At 38.2% G+C, this 25,671-nt stretch overlaps 1 protein-coding gene across 5 annotated transcripts in view; it reads right to left on the bottom strand.

Annotated features, from left to right (window-relative positions):
• The window catches only part of FBXW7 (F-box and WD repeat domain containing 7), a 171,996-nt gene that overhangs the window by 68,242 nt on the left and 78,083 nt on the right, over positions 1 to 25,671 (bottom strand). For 4 of the 5 annotated variants that reach the window (XM_079770885.1, XM_079770884.1, XM_079770886.1 and 1 more), the window contains 2 exons: positions 23,305 to 23,354; positions 22,079 to 22,651 (listed from right to left, as the gene is read on the bottom strand). In XM_079770885.1, the coding sequence (XP_079627011.1) occupies positions 22,079 to 22,582 (504 nt within the window). In that variant the 5' untranslated portion in view covers positions 22,583 to 22,651; positions 23,305 to 23,354. The remainder of the gene's footprint in view (positions 1 to 22,078; positions 22,652 to 23,304; positions 23,355 to 25,671) is intronic. The other variant, XM_079770888.1, reaches the window with a different exon arrangement.

The raw sequence follows: 25,671 nt of genomic DNA, 5'->3' as shown, positions 1-25,671 counted from the left end.
AGCTATTACAGCTGCAAGACAGTAGAGTTGAGATTTCTACTCTAGCATGTCTGATTCCTAAATTCATGCTTTTGTAATAGAACATATATTTTATTCTGTAGGATATTAAGCCTAGCCTATTTGTGTTACTTCCTAATCTAGTTGGAGATTTGTTATTATATATTTCAGATACGTAAGTTTGTCAGATAACTGAGTTCTAGATAACTGAAATAAAATATTACATAAGACATATTATACAGTATATGCAATCTGGTTTAACTAGCCTGATTTTTGTGAAGTCCAAATGAAAAATAAAAAAACAATTATAATAGCAGCCCTGACCAGGTGGCTCAGTTGGTTGGGGCATCATCCTGTACACCAAAAGGTTGTGGATTCGATTCCCGGTCAGGAAATATACCCAGGTTGCGGGCTTGATCCCCGGTGAGGGTGCACATGGGAGGCAGCCGATTGATGTTTCTCTTCCACATCGATGTTTCTCCCCCACCTTCCTCTCTCTCTCAAATCAATAAAAATATATCTTCAGGTAAGGCTTAAAAAAAATTCTAAGAGCAATATTATTACCTCCTACAGCAAATTGTTTCTCTCTCAAAGATTGCACTGCAATATCCCCTATCTCACAAGCTCTTCTTACAATATTCTCCCATTGGGAGGTGGAGTCTGTTTCAACCAAGAGAAAATGTAAAAGTCCATTATGTGATTTCCTAGGCTAAATAATGATAAAGAGACTCTGCTTTCACCTTGCTTGATGGTAACCCTCACATGGTAGCCCTTTCTCAAGTAATGATTGCCCTAAGGTCCCCATGCTATGAAGAAGCCCAAACTAGCCCTGGTAAAAAGACCATATGTAAAGAAGTCCATGGACTATGTGAAGAAATAAAGATTTGTGGGCAGCCCCCAGCTGACTGCAACCCTGAATCAGCAATGTCTAAGTGATCCCTTCCGAATTCATAACCCACATGAACAATCCTATCTAATAAAGAGGGAGTATGCTAATTGACGCTCACGCCTCGCAAAGATGGCGGTGCCCAACGCCAATAAAGAGAGAATATGCTAATTGACTGTCCCACCTTCAAAGATGGTGGCGCCCACAGCCACAAGATGGCAGCGCCCAGTCCCCTCAGCCCTGCCGGGGCAGCAGGCGCGTGGCAAGGTCAGGCCCGCCCCCAGGTGGGCCCAGCCGCTCCGTACACCTGCCTCCAGAGTCCCCCAGTCCCCTCAGCCCCCCATCTGCCCAGGGCCGGCCCGAGGTGCAGGCAAGCCTCGGATGGTGGCTGCCCAGCCGCACAGGGCCGGCCCGAGGTGCAGGCAAGCCTCGGATAGCAGCTGCCCAGCCACCCAGGGCCGCCCGAGGCTCAGGTAACCAGGGCCGGCCGAGGCTTGCGCTGCCAGCAGTGGCAGTAGCAGAGGTGTGATGGGGTGTCGCCTTCCCCTGATCGCCAGGTCGCCTCCCGCCCCTGAGGGCTCCCGGACTGTGAGAGGGGGCAGGCCGGGCTGAGGGACCCCTCTCCAGTGCATGAATTTTCACACACCGGGGCTCTAGTGAGAAATAATAAAGTAATTGTTTGTTATAATCTATAAAGCTTTGGGGTGATTAGGTAGCTACAGATAACTGAAATATCTTATAAAATAAGGAGCTCCAAGAACACTGGTTTACTGCTATAATATGATAAATGGTCATCCTAGTAGTGTTAACTTTAAATTTTAACAAAAAAAAAAAGGATGATCCAAAATGAAAATTTAAGTTAGTGGGCATTTGGAGCATGGCAAAAGTCTTGCTGACAAATTCTCACTTTAATTATACCCATTGGAAATGAGGTGTTTAGCAACTCTCTGGCTATTTTAATAATAACCCTGACAAACAGTTACATATTACATTAACTTGGATTTATATCCAAACTAGTTTGATATGTGATAAATAAAAGAAAAATCAACTTTTGGATTTCCTACAATCATGTTTTTGTCTTTATTCCAAGCTAACTCAAATAACTAGAGGAGCAGGTAAGTAAAATGAAAGAGAAATGGCAGGTAAAGTTTAATACCTAGAAAGTCCATTTAAAAGATGCAATTGATGGTTGTCATGGAAGCACGTGAGCGCAGTAAGCCCAGATATTCCACATTTGCAAAAGAAAGTGAAAAATCAACATTTTTATGTGAACTCTCCAAATTTTTATTTTATTTATATTTATTTTATTTTGTTGTTAATCCTCACCTGAGGATTTTTTCCCCCAATGCTTTTCAGAGAGAGAGAGAGAGAGAGAGAGAGAGAGAGAGAGAGAGAGAGAGATCAATGTGAAATAGACACATCCATTGGTTGCCTCTCGCATGTGCCCCGACTGGGGAGTGGAGAGCAAACTCATAACCTAGGTACATGCCCTTGACAAGGAATTGAGCCTGAGACCCTTTGGTTTGAAGTCTGATGCTCTAACCACTGAGTACACTGGCTAGGGCCAAATTTTTAAATGTTGGCAACAAATTCAAATGTGGTTTTTAAAAATACCATATAAGACACCAGTTAGTAATCTCTGCTCTATTTCTTTGTGGAGTACAGAAGCATAAAAATAAGGTAAAAATAAAATATAAGACTACTGACATCTAAATGATATAGAATAATGATTCTATCTTAATTTTACTCTTTTTTTTTCCTATACTAGTTAATGGAGTGATTAGTAATCTATACTAATAAAAGGGTAATATGTTAATTAGACCTGGTCAACTGGACATCTTGCCCTCCCTCCCTCCCTCCCTCCTTCCCTCCCTCCCTCCCTCCCTTCCTTCCTTCCTTCCTTCCTTCCTGACAAAGCCACAGTGGCGGGGGCCGAGGCAGAGGCTGTTAGGGGCGATCAGGCCAGCAGGGGAGGGCAGTTAGGAGCGATCAGGCCAGCAGGGGAGGGAAGTTAGGGGCGATCTGGCAGGCAGGCATAGGGGTTAGGGGTGATCAGGCAGGCAGGCAGGTGAGTGGTTAGGAACCAGCGGTCCCGGATTGCGAGAGGGACGTCCGACTGCTGGTTTAAGCCCAATCCCGCAGGGGGACATCCCCCGAGGGGTCCTGGATTAGAGAGGGTGCAGGCCCGGCTGAGGGACCACCCCCTTCCCCCCGTGCATGAATTTCGTGCACTGGGCCTCTAGTAAGAAATAAACCCCCAAAACTAAAATTGTCATACACATTACAGATGTACCTCAGCATATTTAAATTTTCACTCACTAGACCCTAAGATAGATGGCAGCATATTGGCTAGGTACAAATAATTCCTTCTAGAAAATTAAATGTATAATGTAGACATAGAAGACCAACATCTGTAGCTACGGAAACGACTAACTCTTGACACTTAGTTCCCAAATGCACCAGTACTTCCTTCATACTTCCATTCCTCATTGCATCTGATTTCAATAACCAGAAATTGCCACTTAATATCAACCAGAAACATAAAAAATTAAAGCATTTTCACTTTGAAAGTAAAGCACCTCATAAAAGCAACTTTTATTTCTAAAATAGAGAAGCTATCTTTAATAGTATCAGCAAAGACCAAATGAACAGAAGGACACGGTACATTTGAAGAAAAGAAATCTTTTTCTAGCCAAAAATAATCTTATTTTTAGCCCCAGTGATCTATAAAAACAATCATACTTTATTTACATTTCATATAATTAAAGATTAAAGTTTACATGCAAGATGCCACCCTTACTACTAGTAGGAATCAAGTTAATATTCTACATCAGATACAGCTAGTAGCTATAGCAACATTCTTTAAAACATGTTCTCTAAGATACATCCTAGAGAGAATTTTAACTTGATTTATTTTAAACTTATTCATTTGTAATGACTGTTTTCATTTGTTTATAACCATCTCTTAACTGAAAAATTTAAGTTATTTCCTGTAATATCAAGCAGTAATTCTAAAATTTCTACAGAAGTAGCAAAGAGAATCTTCCCTTGCATTTATTCTAGGTCCAGCTATTCAGTTCAAGAACACCCAAGTATCGTTATAGAATAGAACTAGCATTTTCATCTCTTCTGAAGATTTTCTTTGAGAACTCAAAGCTCCAAGATTACCAAAATTTAATTTTAGGTTCTCTTTCAAATTCCTTCTAGGTTCAGCATTAATAACCAACTGGGGAGTGATGGTACCTGCCAGAAAACAAAAATGCTTCATAGTTAGCCCTAAGAAAATTTACACTATCAAATAACTGAACTTGATGCTGAAAGTTACAATAATTTAGACCAAAAGAATCAGTGGAATAGTTTCAACACATCTAAAAAAGTAGGTATCTTTGGAACTAAAATAGTTTACATAGCTTATTACCTATTATCTAGCCTGAACTAGTTAGTTAAGCTAGTTTCGGTATAAGTCTTATAACATTATAATGATAAATCTTATGAAATGTAATAGCTAACATTTATTAAGGACTTGGTATCTGCCAGTCACTTTTCTAAGTACTTTAACTATATCATCTCATTGAATCTTCTCAGTAATACTATATATTTCTAAATGTATTTTTATTCATGTCACAGAGAAAGGGAGAGAGAGAGATAAAGCATCAACGATGAGAGAGAATCGTCAATCAGCTGCCTCCTACATGCCCCCCACTGGAGATTGAGCCCACAACCTGGGCATGTGCCCTGACAGGGAATTGAACCATGGGTTGATGCTCAACCACTTAGCCACACTGGCTGGGCAATCCTACATAATAAAATGGTAACATGTAAATTACCATCACTCCGCTACGCCCACGATTGGGCCAGCAGGAGGCGCAGGGGGCGGGACTCAGGGTGGCCGGGGTAGCTGATTGGGCCAGCCGGACGCTGAGCTCGCGGCGCCACTGGCGCCGCGAGCTCAGCGTCTGTGTCATGGCTGCCCCGGAGGCTTTCGGAAGGCCTGGTGCACCGGCGGACAGACAGCCAGCCGGCTCCCCCGCGATCAAAAGCCAAAGCGGGGGAGCTGTCTGTCTGTCTGCGCCGGCGCAAGGCCTTCCGAAAGCCTCCGCGGAGCTGGAGGCTTTCGGAAGGCCTGGGGCACCGGCGGACAGACACACAGCCGGCTCCCCCGCGATCAAAAGCCAAAGCGGGGGAGCTGTCTGTCTGTCTGCGCCGGCGCAAGGCCTTCCGAAAGCCTCCGCGGAGCTGGAGGCTTTCGGAAGGCCTGGGGCACCGGCGGACAGACACACAGCCGGCTCCCCCGCGATCAAAAGCCAAAGCGGGGGAGCTGTCTGTCTGTCTGCGCCGGCGCAAGGCCTTCCGAAAGCCTCCGCGGAGCTGGAGGCTTTCGGAAGGCCTGGGGCACCGGCGGACAGACACACAGCCGGCTCCCCCGCCATCAAAAGCCAAAGCGGAGGAGCTGTCTGTCTGTCTGCGCCGGCGCAAGGCCTTCCGAAAGCCTCCGCCGCGCGGGAGGCTTTCGGAAGGCCTGGGGCACCAGCGGACAGACAGCCAGCTGGTACACCAGGTGCATGATTAAATCATGCACTGGGCCTCTAGTAATACTATACTAGACCCAGTGCACGAAATTCGTCCCTCAGCCCAGCCTGCACCCTCTCCAATCCAGGACTCCTCGGGGGATGTCCGACTGCCAGTTTAGGCCTGATCCCTGCAGGATGAGGCCTAAACCGGCAGTCGGACATCCCTCTCGCAATCCAGGACCGCTGGCTCCTAACTGCTCACCTGCCTGCTTGCCTGATCGCCCCTAACCACTCTACCTGGCTGCCTGATCACCCCTGCCTTTGCTTACTGGCCTGATCACCTCCTAACTGGTCCCCTGCTGGCCTGATTGCCCCCTAACTGCCCTCCTGCCGGCCTGGCCGCCCCCTAACTGCCACCCTGCTGGCCTGGCAGCCCCCTAACTGCTCCCCTGCCGGCCTGGCCTCCCCCTAACTGCCCCATGTGAGAAATTCCTTTCATATGATACTAGAAAAGGGGCTGTGTGTGTGCGTGTGTATCTGTGTGAATGACATTTTCTCTTCCTGAGAGGACTCGGCAAATCCTTCTCCTAATTTTATCACAAGGAAGGAGAGAAACAAATTAATAGGGCAATATTTTTCAAACTTTAATCTATATCTAATCTATATCATGGGCGCTTAATCAAAATGCACATCCCAAACCTAGAGATTTGGTTTGGCACTTCTGGCATGTAACATTGCAACTTACATTTTTAATAAACACTCCAGATGGTTCTGATCCATCTGGCCTAAGGTCACACTTTAAAGAATACTGGAGTAGGCCAACCTGTATGAGTGGCCAACCTGTGTCCTATTAACAGCTTAGTCCAACTCATCATAACTCGCTCCTTACTCTTCTCTTGGCCTTATCTTCATAGTCTATTCCAGTATTTTCCCGGTTCTGATTTTCAGGTACACTTGATCATTTTACTAAATTTGTTTCTCCTAGATATATGCCACCTCGAATTCATTGTGGAAGTTACAATACACATTTCTTTTAAAGGAGGCCAATTCATATGGCAGTTCAACACCTAAAATCAGTATATTAAATTCATAAAGAAAAAAGTCCTCAGGCCACCGACTAAGGCACTTACTGTGCTATGTATGTGCTGCACTTGCACTGCAAAGAACTTTGTGCCCTTCATCGATTTGCACTGGATGCAAACGACTTTCATTTTGCAATGAGTAATGAACTGCACAGTCTTCTTCTATATACACTATCTAGTGAAAATGGGTGGCCCATAGGTCAAACCAGCCCACAGAAATGCTTTTGAAAAATTTAGAGGTCAACATATAAAAAACTGAGAAATTATCATCTAAAAATCAGGAATCCCAGTGGCTTTTGAGAAACTGGAAAACATGGCAATATCAGGATCACAATTTTCACAGTCACTCCCTTTAGCGAGGCTTTGGCTCCCTGGGTCTTATGTTTAGTCCACTTTATTCATTTAAACTAGAGGCCCGGTGCATGAAATTCGTGCACGGGGGGGGGGGGGGGGGGGGGGGTATGTCCCTCAGCCCAGCCTTCACCCTCTCCAATCTGGGATCCCTCTCACAATCTAGGACTACTGGCTCCCAACTGCTCGCCTGCCTGCCTTCCTGATTGCCCCTAACCACTTCTGCCTGCCAGCCTGATCACCCCCTAACCACTCCCCTGATTGATGCCTAACTGCCCTCCCCTGCAGGCCTGGTCACCCCTAACTTCCCTCCCCTGCAGGCCTGGTCACCCCTAACTGCCCTCCCCTGCAGGCCTGCATCCCCCCCAACTGCCCTTCCCTGCAGGCCCGGTCACCCCCAACTTCCCTCCTCTGCCGGCCTGGTCACCCCTAACTGCCCTCCCCTGCAGGCTTGATCACCCCCAACTGCCCTCCCTGCAGGACTTGTCCCTCCCAACTGCCCTCCCCTGCTGGCCATCTTGTGGTGGCCATCTTGTGTCCACATGGGGGCAACCATCTTTGACCACATGGGGGCAGCCATCTTGTGTGTTGGAGTGATGGTCAATTTGCATATTACTCTTTTATTAGATAGGATTACGTTTCTGACCTGCATTACCTCTTGGTCATATCCTATAAACTGTGATATGGAGAAGTGAGGCTAAAAAATTTTTCTGGTTGGAAATCATTCCAGTGTAGTCAAGGCATCACTGATGGAGATTAGTTACAATATAGGTAGTATTTTAGAAATATCTATAGTACTCATACTAACCTAATTTTCCCAAACCTTCAGAGTTTTGAGGGAATCTAAGTGGTCTTTTTACCTTTGTAAAATACCACATACCATCAATTCTGCACTCGCACCTTCCCCATTAACCTTTCTGAAATGAAATGCCCTCAGAGTGGAAGTATGCATTTAGCACAGTAATGTGCGCCACACCTTCTTTATCCTGCTCCCATAAAAGCTAGTATCAAATTGTGGCACATCTTAGAAGAGAAATGGCCATTCTTTCAAAACTCAATAATATTGCTAAATTCAACCAAATTTTAACTACTAATGTTCTCTCCAGATACATGTCAAAAAGGCAATATTTTAATGTCTTCAATCCATCAATAACACCTAATATCTCTCTCTCCTTCTTGAGAAAAGAGCAGTTACGGTGTTTTTCACCATATCCAATACTGATCTCTTTTTTTTTTTTACTTGTTTACCCTTGACCATTTAACATTCATTCACCAAGTAGATTGTGCCATTAAGAGCTAATTTCATTACCTGTGCATAAAGATCAGAATTCAAGCTCAGTGCTTAATCACTTAAGCTCGTTAATCTGTCAAAATACAGCACATGGCAGTGATACAAAATACACACACACACAATGTAACTACCAGTTTGAAAATACCGCTATCATAGCAATGACTTTATTTTTTTATTTTTTTAAATATATTTTATTGATTTTTTACAGAGAGGAAGGGAGAGAGATAGAGAGTTAGAAACATCGATGAGAGAGAATCATCTATCAGCTGCCTCCTGCACACCCCCTACTGGGGATGTGACCGGAATCAAACCTGGGACCTTTCAGTCCGCAGGCTGACGCTCTATCCACTGAGCCAAACCGGTTTCAGCGATGACTTTAAATTGAGTTCATCAATATTCACGAGGACTAAGTCATCAATAAAACTGAGAACTAAAGATAGAAGTTTAGTAACTTCATTATAGTTAAGTAATTTGAAGAAATAATTTAAGATATTAAAATTAACAAATTCAAGGAAGAAAAACTCAAAAGATAAGGTTCTCTTAAGTCTTCATATGTATTATTGCTTTCTCTCTGTTACAAGATCCTTTCTGCTCTCCTCCAGGTGTAAATGTTTCCCCTAAATTCATCCTAATCTTCCTTCACAAAAAGGGAAGTGTAAACACTAGTTGAAGAGAAAATGTCCTTATTTCCCCCCTCAAAACATAATATAGAAATTAATAATGCAAAGTGCTCTCTGAAGTATATCTAAGGAAGAATAAAAATTTAACTAAGATGCTACTGAAGATGTTAAACTTCATCTTTAGAAGCTATCAAAATCAGTAGTAATCCATAGGTCAAATGTAGCTCAAAGACAAGTTTTTTTAAGCTTGTACAATATTTTCCTTTTTCTTTTTTTAACTGAACACTAACACCTTTTAGGAAAGGCATATACCCTACAGTTCGTAAGAGCCTGAGCCACCTTACTACTGGGGTAACCATGACTTTCTTCACTCATACACAATGTCAGTTGTTTCTCATTTCTTCACCCCAAGCAACCAAAAGAAATTAAGGATGAAGAATCATCTGTTCAAATATTCTTTAGTTAAGGATGACAGGTGGTGACACCCTGAAATATTGCCTTCTATCTAATTAACACAAGAGAAAATTTAGACAAGAATTTAAAGGGATCATTCTTTTCTCACATGTAAGCTGAGGAAGCTCAGAGCAACTAACAATGAAAAGACTTTTGTTTTTAATGTGTTTATGTGCAGATACTTGAGAAAGTTTCAAAAAGCATACTTATATCCCCAAAGCACAGTAAGTTTGTGCACATGTGTACATTTATTCTAAAGCTCATTTTTTTTCACTTTTGTTGCATTGTTTCTTTAAAACAGCAAAATGAAGATATGTTAATTGTTAGTTTTTTAAAATCCCTAGGTATCTCACATATTACATGACAATGCACATAACTAATCCCAATATTAATTTAAAATTCTGAGGGAAAAAAATAGTGTACTAGAACACAAAGTAGAAGAGAAGACAAGCACCTACTAAATATATTTAAATACATTAAAAGCAGCTCCTATCAACAGCAATAAAGTACTATATGGCCCTCTAGTGTTCAATGAAGAAATAGATTAATTCTTAAGTGAGTCTTAGATATGATATTTCATAGTAAAAAATATTTCCTGATTTATTATATATGCTAAACAAGCTCATGTATGACTTCTACAAAAACCTAAATATGTTGTATCTTTTGTGACTTTATTTCTCTGTGCCTTCTTTTGAACTATTATCCATATTTAGAGTATCCACTGAGAGAACTCTAAAATGTTTTTAAAGTTTTCCCATTAAAAAAAGTGGCTGGGTAAGAAGGGTAAAGGAATTAAGCAAAGAAAAAGAGAAAGACTCATGGACACAGACAACAGTATGGTGATTGCCAGAGGGAAGGGGGATTGTGGGGAGGTAGAAGAAGGTATAGTGGGGCTAAATGGTGATGGAAGGAGACTTGACTTGGGGTGGTAAACACACAATTCAATATATAGATTATGTTTTGTAGAATTGTATACCTGAAACCTATATAATTTTATTAACCAATGCCACACCAATAAATTAAATTTTAAAAAATTTAATCCCTATACTAAATGGAAAAGAAACAGCAGTTCTCACGACTAAACAATATTGAATTTAAGGAAATTTTTCAAAAAGAAACAAAAATAAGAGTGCCATGACTACAAATTAGATATTTAAAACACACATAAATTCTCTAAGCATATTTTCTTTTCTCTGTGTTCTACTTCTGTAATTCATCCAACTGGTTTTTTCCCTTTATCGTGATTTACAGATAATAGAGATTCACTACAGCAACCAAAGCAATAAAATACATAAAAATTGTGTCTCCCAGGGAGAGGCCAAAGATGTGATTAAGACTCTAGGAAAAGAGTCAAGTAAAAAGTATACTCACAAACAGAAAAGAATCTTGTTAGGAAGAGTCTTAAGATTATAATAACTGGTGAAAAGGTTTAAAAATTAATATTACCATCTAAATTAAAGCTGGTGAAATATAATTATTATTTACATATTGGAGTTGTAGAAGATGATGGGGGGAGTAGTATATGAGCAATATCTAAATTACACTCCCAGTTCTATCATTCATTTTCTGTAATCTGAAGTTAATAATATTTCTAAGTTAAAACTTTAGAAATAACAAGATTTTGTGAAATTCCTATATTTGGCATTAAGATTAATCCTTGACATTGGATGTCAAGGTAAGTTTCAAACTCTGAAAACAACCCTCCAAAGTCCCATTTAGCCATCAGCCATCAGCAAACCACTAAGAAACAGATAGGAGCCGAAACCGGTTTGGCTCAGTGGATAGAGCGTCGGCCTGTGGACTCAAGGGTCCCGGGTTCGATTCCGGTCAAGGGCATGTACCTTGGTTGCGGGCACATCCCCAGGAGGGGATGTGCAAGAGGTAGCTGATCGATGTTTCTCTCTCATAGATGTTTCTAACTCTCTATCCCTCTCTCTTCCTCTCTGTAAAAAAATCAATAAAATATATATATAAAAAAAAAACAGGATATAAACAGAAAATTTAAATAAATTTGCCCAATGTAAATATATATAGATATTTGGAATATATTCAAATATGTAGCAAGGTTCTATACTATTTCAAAAAAATCTGCCACTATTCAAAAAAGTTACCACTCTTTATTTTCACTTCTTTACAGCTTCCTAACACTGTCGAATCCTCCTTATCCTCTAGCTTTCATCTTCTCACTTCAGATATCACTGATTTAATTATTTGGATGTAGATACATATGCACTGAGAACTACAAAACTGGGAAGGACAGTGAAAATTCTGAAAGACAGAATCCTGATAGAAGCTCATCTTAGTGAGGAGGACCTATGTAAGGCAGGAGCCAAAATGGTTGAGGATGGAGTCAATGTGTCAAATAACGATAGAAAATCTAATAGGGGCAGATTCAAAGTCTTATACTTAGATTCAAAAACCTGCAAATACTCACACTAAGCAGAACAGGATTCAACAGGACCATTTCTATAAAAACACTTAAAGACTTTGTTTTCTGAAAGTTCAATTTAATTTTAAGCAGTTCCTGTATGCAAAGTACAAGGTCCTATAAGACACAGTAGAATCTTAGAGAACCAGGTCTGTCAACAATCTAAATGTGGGGGGAGAACACAAAACACGAAAGCTTACTATAACTACCACAATTCTACCTAATATTACCTGCCCAACCTATAACACCAGGGTTATTATTCAATAGGAAAAAAGCTATTCCACAATGACTTCCATAGGTTATCCCAGGGGGAAAATGTTGTGAATATAAAGGGGGAAAAAAAGAAACAAATTAAAGAGCCCGGAAATAAACCTACATGCATATAGTCAACTAATCTTTGACAAAGGAACAAAGGAGCAAAGGCAATACAATGGGGCAAAGACTGTCTATTCAACAAATGGTGCTGGAAAAACGGGATATGCAACACTAAAAAATGAACTCAAAATGGATCATACACCTAAATATAAAACACAAAACCATACAACTCCTATAAGGTAACATAAAAGAAAACCTAGAATACCTTGGGTATGGTGACGATTTTTTAGATGTAACACCAAAGGTACAATCTATGAAAGAAATACTTTATAACCTAGACATTAAAATAAAAACTTCTGCTCTATGAAAGACAATGTCAAGAGAATCTATATATATATAAGGCTAATATGCAAAGTGTCCCCTTGGGAGTTCAACCGGGAGACCAGGAGTTCAATCGCTTGCTATGATGTACACTGACCACCAGGGGGCAGTGCAGAACAAGGGAAGGAAGGCCCCAGCCAGCAGCCAGCAGCTGGGGAAGGAAGTCCCTGGCCGGCAGCCAGAAGGCCCTGATCAGCCCTGATTGCTGGCCAGGCCTAGGGACCCTACCCATGCACGAATTTTGTGCACTGGGCCTCTAGTAAGAATATAAGCCACTGACTGGGAGAAAATGCTTGCCAGAGACAATATGATAGAGGCCAGTTATCCAAAATAGATGAAGGACTCTTAACACTCAACAATGAGAAAACAAACAACCTAATGAAAAATCTGAACAGACATCTCACTAAAGAAGACATACAGGTGGCAAGTAGGCATATAAAAAGATACTGAACATCATATGCATTAGGGAATTTCAGATGAAAACTACATGCCACTGCATACCTACTAGAATGGCCAAAAGCCACCAAAAACAGTGACGTCATCCAATGCTGGCAACAGGAACTCTCATTCATTGTTCGTAAGAATACAGAATAGCATAGGTACTCTAGAAGGCAGTTTGGCAGTTTCTTACAAAATTAAGCATACTCATATCTTTCAATCCATCAATTGCACTTGTTGGTATTTAAAGAGTTAAAAACGTATGCCTACACAAAAATCTGCACATGGATGTTACAAGAAGCAGGAATGCAAAATAGTATATGCACTGACCCTCACTATGCAAAATATGCATCCATGTGGTCAGGGACTGGCTAGGAGTAAATAAAAATGGATTCGCTAATTATTTGTTGACTAACTATTAGGCATGGGGATGTCTTATACCTGATAAATATTAGTAGGCATGGGAATGTCTTATACCTGATAAATATTATTAGGCAAGATATAAAATCAAAGGGCTTGAAGAGGAGTCAAAAACAATTTTAATACAATGTAATATGAATTATAATAAATATACCCTGAAAATAGAGATTAAATTGGACAACTTTGGGGAGGGCATGAAAACAGAGGGTAAAGTGGTGGCTTTATGGGTTCAACAGTCCAACTCCTCCCAAAATTACTAACAAATTTTAACAGAAGTGCAACCAGGACCCAGAATGAGTTCTGAGTTAAAATCCTAGCTCCACTACTTATTAGCTCACTCACCATTGATGAATTACTTAATCTCTCTTCACTTGTTTCTCATCTCTGATATGGATAAAAATTAGAAGCTACATAAACTAGACTTTTAAGATTAAATGAGATTATATATGGCAAGTATTTAACACAATGTCTTGGCACATAGTAATTAGTGTTCAATAAATGGTTTATTTATCATATTACTAATATCATCATCATCAAGGCTATTTCCATTGCACTGATAAGATTCAGAATAATAGTGATAGTCTGGCTCTACAGCACCTCAGTAGCACCATGTTGACTACAGGACACAACGCTTCAAGAGCAATTTGTCCAGAATAGCAAACAGAATGACGACCCTGGAAAACACATCGATGGCATTCAGTCTGGAGAAAGATTATGGATGAATGTGACAGCAGTCTTCTCCTATAAGAAGGGCTGCCATTTCTAGATAGAAGAACAAGGACCAAAGAAGACTAATAAGTGTAAACATAAAGAACTGTGTAAAAATGTAATGTTACTTCATACTGCAGTATTCTCTAGAGATTACTTCATTTTCAAGCCCAAGTCTATTGATAAAGCCTTGGACTTGGTGATCTCAAAGGTCCCCTCCAGTTCAGTTTCTATCACAGGAGACTTAAAATTCTAATGGAAAGCCTAAGCAGCTTAAATTAGTTTGACGAAATGGGGAGTTGGGAATAGGGGAGGGGAGGGAAAACACTGGTGACTTCCTGGTAAAGCACTTTAGAATTATATTTTAAAGACAGACTCTGAAATTGGTCACAGAAAGATTTTAAAATGAAAGATATTCATGTTTCATGGAGTCAAAAGTGCTATCGAGAGTGCTCTAAGTTACTCTCAAAAGAAACCACATACAAAGAAGGATATCACCATGCTAAACTATTACTATAGCATATGGTAAGTTGATCTTATATAAGAAAAAATATAAATAATTCAACCATATTGAGATATAATTACTAATATTTGGTTTAATTATTTCTGATTTTTCCCTATGTAGATAGATAGGTAGATACTAGTAGGTAGGTAGGTAGGTAGGTAGGTAGGTAGATAGGTAGATTAATGTATGCCTGCTTTATAATTAGGATCATATTGTATACATAGTTTTTAGTTCTACATTTTTAGTAAACATTGTTTATAAACATTTTCCTGTTATTAAATTTTCTTTAAAAACATGGTGTTTAATGGCTGTATGAGTTACCTTCAATTGATTTCTGTATCTTAGCAACATGGTTCTAAAATTAGGATTTTAACTTCTCCTTGGGGAGTCTTACTCTAGAACTACTAATGTATTATAATATTCCTCAATGTAACCATCTTTATATTGAATACTTGAATTTTAAACTAAACATAAATGGCATGCCTATTTATAATTTATAGTCTAGCTTGGGTAGACCGTAAGAGCTGAAATGAGAATTGTTCACATTACAATTTGTGGATCTTCAACTCTCAACCTGAATCAGCACTAGAGAAAAATATATCAAATTTCTTCTGTTTAAAAAAAAAATTAAACGTCAACTCAAAACAAACTTACAAAAAAATCACAAGGTAATACCAAATGAACTGTGCAGCATAGAAAATCAACAATTGATTCAAAGAATTAAAGTTTCTAATTCTAGGAAGGTATAAAGATAGAGATGAAATCAGGGTTTTCAAGGATCTGGCTAGCTGGAGAGGAGCAAAGTCATTAAAAGCTAGTGAGGGCATAGAGATGAAATCAGGGTGAAAAAAACTGTGTAAGATTATAAAAGATTTCAAATATCCACTTACGGACTTGGCTTCATCAGAATATTTATATTGAGGTTACAGATATATATGGAGGTAAAAATCCATTTTAAAAAATGCATCCAATCGTTCATACTGCCAACTCATTGTCAAGGACGTGACATTATAGCCTAGTGCAAAGAGAAACCTAAGCAAAGATGCTCGTGACATTTTTAAACATCGACTCTCTAATTTTTATTTTATAAGCACCTGGGGGTAAAAAGTCCAAATATTCAACTCTGTTAAATTTTCAGTAGACCCATGGGATTAGAGAATAAGAAAAAGTCAAACTGTTTTTCCACCAAATGACCATAAGACCAGGATATTAATAAAGATTGTAAATCTGGGGAGGAAAATAAAAAATTGTTATGAAAAAAGAAACAGTAGTTTTAAGTGGACCACTCTAGTGACAATGCCCAATAAATAGAAGTGCAGGACTGAGGTCTGGGTGAATGATGGGAGCTTGAGACATCATTTTGAAATTGTCTACCAAAGTCAGAAACAGAACCCACCATGACATATTTCTTTATCCTCTTCATACCATCCTCCCTAACACCAACAAAAACATCAATACAGATCAGATCACTGCAACTATAACACCTGAAACAATTTGCCTCAGGAACATTTTGAAGATAACCATTTGTTGTAATTGTGGATACACAGAGATATTTATCTTCTCTGTGTACAAACCAATGAAACACTTACAAATTTTTTTAATTCTCCATTCTGTGGAGAGACTTTGTTTGTCTAGAATGAAAACCAATAATCAAAGTAATCTTTAATTGCTTGCAGTAAAACATATAAATTTAAACATGACCAATATTTATAGCTATTGTATTTTAAAATAATTTTAACAAATATTTTTAAAACTACACTAACAAGAAATAGAAATTGACCATAAAATAAAATTCATGTTGGCATCCACTTGTAAGATTCAAGCATTTAAAAATACGAATGTTTTAGAAGAAGAAAGTTTAAAAAACTGACTTAAATTCTAATGAAAGGAAATGATACATACCTGTAAACTGGGAAGATGTGTGAATAGCATCCCCTTGAAAATATATGTCATATTTTTATTTTTATTAGATATGGGCCCAGCTTATTATAGTATTTCCAATCCTCCTGTGTATCCTTTTATCTATATCTTTTTCCACTAGAGAGTGATATAAAGACTTACCTCTAAAAGTCATAAAAAACACATAGATAAACTGATATGTGCTGTGGGGAATGAAGATTCGGGGTGAGGGATAAGAGAAAGCCTACATCTGTGAACCCCCTGAGTGTAGCAGGTACTATACTACTTGCTTTACATATGTTATTTCACTTAGTCCTTACAAAAGCCCTAAGAAGTAGGTACTGTAGTCTTATTTTACAGATAAAGGAACAGTTCAATGAGATTACATACTTAGGATCATATAATGAGTGGCAAAATCAGAATTCAAGCTCAAATCTAAAAAGCTCTTACCACTCTACTATGACATGGGGAAAATCTATCTTCTCTAGTGTGCCCCCTTTCCTCCACTTCTATTGTCCTCTCCACATATTTAAAATTAGGTTAAACTAAACTGAGTGAATGTTTCCAGGTTTTCCTCCTTCACATAAAGGTAGAAGGCATGGTTATTAGTTGGGCTATGTTTATTATGGATGTTATTCAAGAAGACTGCCTTACATAGCACTTGTTCTCTGGGCATGTCTATACCTAACAGAATTTTTAACTTAAGCTCTTTGTCTCAAAAGAACAAGACAAGACCAGGAACATCCTGAAGCAGCCAACACTCTCTAGGTTTCTACTCGTAACAGATTTTAGTGCCCTGTTATATTTCAGATGTTAGCCACATTGTCCTACAAAGTTCCCTAGTAGCTGTGGTTAATGGGAGTGGTTGGGGGTTCGTGGACAACAAACACTAACCATTTATTTCTTATTTGAGGCAAAAAGGATTAAAAAAAACTAATTAGTTTTAGGATGGTAGGAAAAAAACAGATTAATCTGAGATCAGAAATGAAATTGTGTGAGAACTGATGGAAGGCACTAAACAGATATGGAAGAAGCAGAAATCGGTGCTCAAATATGGTTCTCTCCATGAAAAGATCAAGGGGATACTAGACCTGGTTTGATGGTAATCTCATTTGCTTTTCATTTTAGTAGAAAATGAGCTGTTACTGTGCATTAAACATGCAAAATAAGTCTTTAGTGTGGGCTGGGCATCTCTTCAGAAAATAGGTTTTATTTTTTTATTCTTTAATGTGATAAGGCTGTTGACAGAGGAGTTAAAACTGAAGAGATGGGCCTTCCTATCTGGGGAAGCAAATTTACTTTAGAATTTATAGGCAGACTAATGAAATCAAGTTGACAGAAATAGCCGGCATACAACCCCTGGTTAAGAAGCACATTTGATAAACTATAGAGAGAGTGGTGTCTGTTATCCAGCCTCGAATTCCATTGTTATATCTTCCTTTTACTACTTTAGACTTGAGCCCTCATATCTTCCATATGGTTTGTTAAATACACACAAAAAAGCACTTAACTGAGCTCTATATTTTTTAAAGGGTAGCTTGGTGATTTCAAATGTGATATGGCAGTAGAAAACCACCACACTCCAAAGTCTAGAATATATACAGACTTACTTGTAGTTCTTCTGAAAATCTTAGTAATGTCTGCCTAATTCTACCTAGAGGGCAGCATAGCAGAGAAAGGTGTTTTGTTTTTATTTTGAAATTAGACTAATCTAGATTAAATCCCATATTAACCTTAAAAATGGGATTTTAAAAGTGATTATTATACCTCTACTCTTCTCAAAAGTCACAGTTTAAAGACCTGAAACTGTGGCCTAGAGTAATGTCTGTAAAAGTGTCTTATGTATATAATGATTAAAAATTTAAAGCGGCTCCAAAATGAAGTATTTGAAATAGAGAGTTTTTCCCTATTTATTGTACTAAACACATTTATACACACAGGTGACTAACATTTTCTTTGTAAGCAACACAATAATAACTGACGTTTTTTAAATGTTCTTAAAAAATAATAATAAAGTACTCTGGGAATGATCCTGAAGAAAGTTTCAGGAATGGACAAAAACAAAACCAGGCCAATTTCAGATGGAAATCCTACTTACGTAGAAGGGCTTTGCTGCCTTAACCATCAAATGGTTTTATATTCTCCTTGCCATATTTATGGAGGCAAGCGATCTCAAAATAAACAACGTATTAAAAGCATATACACACACATACATGTATATATGTAGATATATGTATATGTACACAACCTATAAATGCATACACACATCTATCTCTGCTATCAGTACTCAGTATACACCTTTGAGCTTGTATATACAAAACAATAATTTGTATTCACAACTCAAGAGTCATCAAAATGACTTAAATTCAGTATAGTTTGTTTCAAAGGAGGTACTATATACAACACACATCTAAAAGTTCTGTTTACAATTTCATCTTGAGGGGGGAAAAAATAAATAAAGCACCTGTCAAACCTGGGTGCTGGAAGTTTTCCCACTGAACATTATGATGGCTTCTCCTGTTAGAAAAAGATCTGTTTTGCCTAGCTGGCTTTCTTGTTGTAATTTACAATGTAGCAGAAATCATTGGTGGTTTTGCACTGCTTAGCAAGTCCTCGTTTTGATTACATTTCTTTCTTAAATAAGATAATGCAATTAAATACTAAACCCCCATTCCTACAACTGAACCCTCAGAAAAAAGAGGAAAGATATAAACTCCCTCTTTGGCATACTAACCTTGAAGGAGAGAGACCAAGAGATGGGGATGAAAGCTGGGCAAACTGCACTATGAAAGGTCTGAGCCTTACCCAAAGCAGGGCTGCAGCAGTGAGACTCAAAGCACTGCCTGAACACCTGGAGGGAGGGACGAGAAAATGCCTCAGGAAGTTCCATCTAAATAAAATCTACACTTGCAGGCAGGCTAGGGAAATTAGGAATAAACATGTTTCAAGAGTTTAACTTTCACATGCAGATGCAAAAATGACAGCAATTCAAGTATTAAACTAAGTATCTAAGATATATCATTCCAGGTCAATTTAGGTTAAAAGAGATGATGTTAAATCTGTTTGTATATTGTTTATGGACTAAATCAGTGGTTCCCTATAAAATTTGAAAAGAAGCAAATAGGAATAAGAAGATAAACTGCTACAGTCCTGGTTGGGTGGCTCAGTTGGTTGGAGTGTCATCCCTTACACCAAAAAGGTAGCGGATCAATGTTTCTCTCCCACAGAGATGTTTCTCTCTCTCTCTCAATAAGTAAGTAAATAAAACAAACAAACAAACAAACTTATCCTGGGTGAGATTAAAAATCCTACCTAATAAAATAGTAATATGCAAATTGACCGCACCTTTGCTATGCCCAAGCCACGCCCACCAGCCAAAGCCACACACACCAGCCAATCAGGGCGAGTATGCAAATTACCCAACAAAGATGGCGGTTAATTTGCATACGCTGAGGGAGGGAGGAGTGAAGACTGAAGACAACTTAGAAGGAAGAGGGAGGAAAAGCAGAAAGCAAGGTGGCTGCCAGAGGGAAAGCCGGGGCAGGGCGGGGCGGGGCGGAGTGGGGCGGGCGGCAGCGGCGCGCGGGTGCAGGCGTGGCGGCCACAACGGCGGCCGCTTGCAGGATTCTTCCTGCAAATGGGCTACTAGTAAAAGGATAAACTACTACAGACATTATTTATTTTAATGTCTATAAAATAAGTTATTATTCCAGTTAAAATGTTCCTTTCCAAAGAATTAATTCATAAGTCTACTCTAATTGGATATTCATGATTTTTATCTAATTTTCAAATGATAAAGAACCAGAAAGCATGCAAACATAAAGATCTATGGGCATTGAAGCTTGAGGGGGGAGGGAGGATAGTTGTTACATACCTCATTCATTCTGAGCATAATTCTTTTTACTTTCTTTCCTCTTTGAACAGATCATTAGATAGCAACACTGCCTAAAATATTGAAAAACTACACAGAATAATACCCATGAAACCTCACATCTCTGCAATCCAGCTTCAACAATCAGCAACTCATGGCCAATCTATACCTTCCTTTTTCTCCCCTTAGGTATTATTTTGAAGCAAAGCCCAGACATTATATAAGTTAATTCTTACTATATTTTGATGAGGGTGGGAGGGGAGAATACAGCAGAAAGACTGGGTAGTGAGAGAAATAATGTTCCCTCTTTCCACAACTCCATCCCGGCCATGACCACAATTTTAAGTGATATAATATCAAGGAATGTTTTGAGGAAAGAAGCCCACATACCACCCCAAAGAATAAGCACTGGAAGATCAAATTTACTGCGGCTGCCCTAATACTTCTTCCCTCCAGCTCAGACAGACTTCAACATTTCAGCACCTCCCTGCCTGTCCAGTAGCAAAGATAATACTGGGAAGCAGTGATGGTGTGACTGGTTAGTGTATTCCAGTCCCTGATCTCTGGCACAGCCTCAAAGGACTGTATCCAATAGAACTGTTTTTCTCAGTACTAGACTAATCACTAAGGCCCTGAGCTAATAAGACTCCTCCAGTTTAGACAGGAATCTAACCATCCACCTTTTAAAATATGTCTACAGTTGCCCAGCTGATGTGCTCAGTGGCTGAACGTCGACCTATGAATCAGGAGGTCAAGGTTTAATTCCAGGTCAGGGCACATGCCTGGGTTGCGGGCTCAATCCCCAGTAAGGGGTGTGCAGGAGGCAGCCAATCAATGATTCTCTCTTATCATTGATGTTTCTATCTCTCCCTCACTCTTCCTCTCTGAAATCAATAAAAATATATTTTTAAAAATAAAATAAAATATGTCTATGGTTAACTCCATGGGCAACCAGTAGGAAAATGAGATAAGGAGCAGAGATAACAGAGTTATCTCCCAGGAATGGGAAGGGAAAGGAAAACTGCAGGCAAGGGAAGGAGTGGCAGAAACTTAGCAGGAAGTTGAAAATCTCAGCCTGGTGATATCATCTCCTCCAACCTCTCACGGTCAAATATCAACCAAAATGATTTGTTAATCTGTAGTAAATATTCAAATGCCTTTGAGAAATACAGTGTTTCATTGAAATGAAGTCAGAAAGAAAATCCAATGATTCTGTTGTTCCTGAATATTGTAAATATGATAAAATCTGGAGGGAAGCAAGCATTGATGATAGCATCATGAATTCTTGTTGTTTCATAATGTAGGAAAAATGTTTACTCTTAAATGTCAGTGTCTAGTACTTTATAACTTTTAAAAATACTAACTCAGATTTCACCAACAACCAAATATTAATATTCAGGCTATAGTCTCACCTTGTTTAACTACATAATAAAGAGACTATTTACAAAGGATAAATTTTAATCATCACAGGAAGAAAATGGATTGAAGTAACTTCCAATAACTCATGTGTTGGATTAACACCTGTGAACACAAAGCCACCCCACAGGCTGCATTTTGTAAATAAGAAAGTATTTTTACTACTTGATTTACACAAGTCATGTTTCATCCCAAGCCTCTTCACTGCACACAATCTACTAATCTCTGTCCCAGGGATAAGATTTATAATAAAATTTGAAATTAATGATTTTTCATAATAATAAATAGGATCAATTACTTTCCCTCCATTTGTAATAAGACTGTCCCAGTATCAATATTTCTATTTCTAATATTTTTAATACCTTCTGTAAAACAAAATTAGTTCATTTTATTATTACATATCTGAAGAATAATTTTGCAGTAATACAAAGACTGTGAGAAATTTTATTACAATTAATATGGATATATAAAATTTCTCAAGTGCACAGCAGACTAAATATACTCACTTTTGTTGTCTTTGTATAGAATGATGAGGAGAGTTGGTGAATAGGCAGGTCCACGATACTACTGGAGTTTGTGACACTGTTACTATGTGTATGTTCATCTTCCCTGCTACTATCATCAGACTGATCAAAATCATCACTCTCCTGGTCCATTTCCTCTTCCTCTTCATCCTCCTCATCTTGTTCCTCAGCATGCTCTTCATCCTCCTCTGGTTCTTCTTGGTTTCCTGAGGAGTCCTCATCTACAGAAATAAAGCGATTATTGTTTTCTTCTAATTGTCCTTGCTGGGAATCATTTTGGTCTCCAGTTCTAGGTTCTGCTCCGACAACTTCACCATTCCTTGCGGTGTGCTCCTCCTCTTGTTGCCTTAGCTGTTGCTGCTGCTGTTCCTCCTCCACCACACGATTCATCTGTTCCTCATCTGCCTGGCTTGCGGAAGGGTTACCTCTCACAGAGCCTCCAGTTCGTCGTCTTTTGCTGCCCACAGAGAGCAGTTCCTGATTCATTTCCAAAAGCCAGCTTGCTACTTCTTGGACCTTGGCTAGACTATCAGAAGATGCAAAGGTTTTCACATTCTGTAGGGGAAAATGAAGGAAGACAAAAAGGTTTGTACAATATACATTATCTCCTACTTTTATGTTTTGTTTATATTCCAAATTTTATTAAAGATTATAAAAAGTATTTGGTGCCATTGAGGCATTAAAATATTCTTTAGGAATCAATATAGAAAGTTTTAAATTGTAAAAGTTATGAGCCTTTATAAAAACATACCCCCAAACCACATAGTAAACAGCTTTATTTTCATCTTCTTTTTTAAAATACTTTTAGAATGAAGATTTAATTGTTTTGATCACTAAAAACGTTTTGAAATTTTGGATCAATAGTTCATAAACTGTATCTTTTGTACAACTTCCACAAAATGTTAAAAAGTGTCTCTCACAAACACAAACAAACAAACACCCAGCCAATGCTCAGTTAAATTCAGGAAATGCTGAGGGAAGCCAAGTTAAAAAGGCTTTTTTACTCTAGGAATTTCCCAAACTTCTCTGATCACAGAACCTGGCCTTTAGACACAATTTTCTGCCAGGTACCAAGTATAATATTATGAGTTTCACTTTTCACAATGAATACAAATCAACTGGATAGCAAATAAACTAAAAATAAATAAAAATAAATAAAAATAAAGTTTGTTTTTATTTTTAAAGGAAAAAAGTTCATAAGATCATACCCTCTGACCCAGTAACTCCACTTCTGGCAATCTATCCTAAGGAAGTAATCCTAAAACAGAAAAAAAAATTATGCATAAGATGCTCACTGCAGCTATATCCACAAAAGCAAAAAAAAAAAAAATAATAATAATAATAAATGAATAAATAAATAAATATCAATAAAAAAGCAAAATCTATATGTTCAAGACAAAGGAATCCATTAGATAGGATTGATACAGTGCAATCACTAAACATCATGTTCACTTTTAAAAATATGAAAACATGGATGCTTATATTATGCTAAGAGCAAAATGCAGGGAATTATATGATCACAGCATGATTTTTAAACTACATAAAGACTAGAAGACAACATTTCAAAATATAAGCTGCATTTAGGCAGTGGTATTATAGATATTTTAAATTTATTTTAACCATATTTCTCAAATTTTATATATCAAGCATATTTACTTTTGTATTTTTTTAACATAGACTCTAAAATTTGGTGACAGAAACTTTTCATAATGTTTATTCTTAAATTTCATCCTTTGAAGACACATGGACATGTTCAAATAATGCCAAATCATTACACAAGTTCATATAAAATTCCTTTAAAATATCTTTAAGGTTTAAGATATGAAAAGTACAATATCCATTTCTATCACACCTTAAGAGTAACCATATTATATCACAATGGTGTGTGGATAAAACAGTCCTATTTACTTTTCCAACCTTGCCACTAGATGGCTGAGTTCTCACTGCAAGCTCTGAAACAGGGCCAAGAAAGTCTAACATAGTTTGAAAAAAGCAATATTTAATTGTATTTTCTATAATCTACATTTTCCAAGAAATAAGCTATACTGTGGGGTGGGGAGAATTCTTGAATTCTAATTATACTAGAAATGTTAAGTGTAGAAAGAGAAGAGTTCCAAAAATTGAGCCCTGAGGCACTCCAACATTCTGAAAGAAGAGGCGTAAACCAGCAAAGATGATTAAGAAAGGATATCAGGAATGAGTGGTATCCTTAAAGCCACATAAAGCATATCCAAGAGGAGAAAGTAAATAATAACAACCATTGTGATAGATCAATGGGATGAAGACAAAGAACTGACCACTAGATTTAGCAACACAGAAGTCACTAGTAATGGGAGTGATTTTTGGTAGTTGAAGTCTCATTAAAGCAGAGTTAAGATACTGGGAAAAGAGAATAGAGATGATCAATATGGACAAGTTATTAGTCTGCTGCAAAAGAGAATAAACAAGGGAGTGGTGACTGATAGGGGAAATAGGGTAATTGGTAGAGAAGATTTTTTGATGCTTTAAGATTGAAGAATTAGCAACATAACTGTATAATGACAAGAATGACCCAGTACAAAACAAAAAGTTGAAAATGTAAGCAAGAAAGAGAAGAAATAGTTATGTTCTTAGTTGTTAAAAGGGGATGAGAAAGAATTCAAAAGTGTAAGTACTGGTTTTACTTAGGAAAATGAATATGTCATTTATGGTGCCAGATGGAAAAAAAGAGTAGTATTATAGGTGCTTTAAATTTATTTATTTATTTTACTATATCTCTCAATGTGGAAACAATCAAAAACAGGTGAGATTTTTATAGTGGCAGGAGTCTTTGGAAGTCCCCTTCTCATTCCTTTTGTTTTTTAACTGGTTTAAGTAGGAAGCAAGGTCATCAACTGGGAGAGGAGGTATTCAAAATTTGAAGGAGATATGAAATAGTCCTTTAGGGCGAGAGGAAGGGAACTTCCCTTGGTGCATGTAATTTTGGTGATCAAATGTAATCAATAAACTATGATGTAATATATATTAAATGGGGCTTTTAAAAGTCAAGTGACTCTTATTTACAACTCAGGCTAGCACAATACAAAACTTCTATTTGACATAGACTGAAACCATTAAATATAAATAACTACATCAGTTTTGAACAGGGGTAGAAGGTAAAGTTCCTTAGAAAAAGCACATTAAATCTATCCACTATTTTCAGAAGGTAAACTCCAGAAAACAAAGGTCATCAAAACCTTACCAGCTAATATATGTCGAAGACAAACTGAAAAACATCACAGGAGAGCAGGTCAAAAATAAGATACTGAAAAACACTGACCTAAATCACAAGTGAATATATATCGTGTCCCAATTATATAAAGGTAAATCTCTTGTACATAGGTTTTCAAAGACAGAATCAAAATCTTGCTTTAGTAACTGTATCTAAGGTAGCTTTCTCAACACTGGAAAGGACATTTTCACTTGCATGTTTATACACAGAACACATGAAATCAGGGACGATGCCTGGGATGATGCAGGCCCCAAACGAATTGCCCTTTGTGTGTCCAAACTAACAGGCATATTTTTACAAGATTGAAACAGGTCGAATGACACAT

This window comes from Cnephaeus nilssonii, assembly GCF_951640355.1.
Source record: "Cnephaeus nilssonii genome assembly, chromosome: 5".
Taxonomy (NCBI): Eukaryota; Metazoa; Chordata; class Mammalia; order Chiroptera; family Vespertilionidae; genus Cnephaeus; species Cnephaeus nilssonii.
The sequence above is the reverse complement of the archived record's forward strand: the minus strand, read 5'-3'. Positions and strand labels throughout refer to the sequence as shown.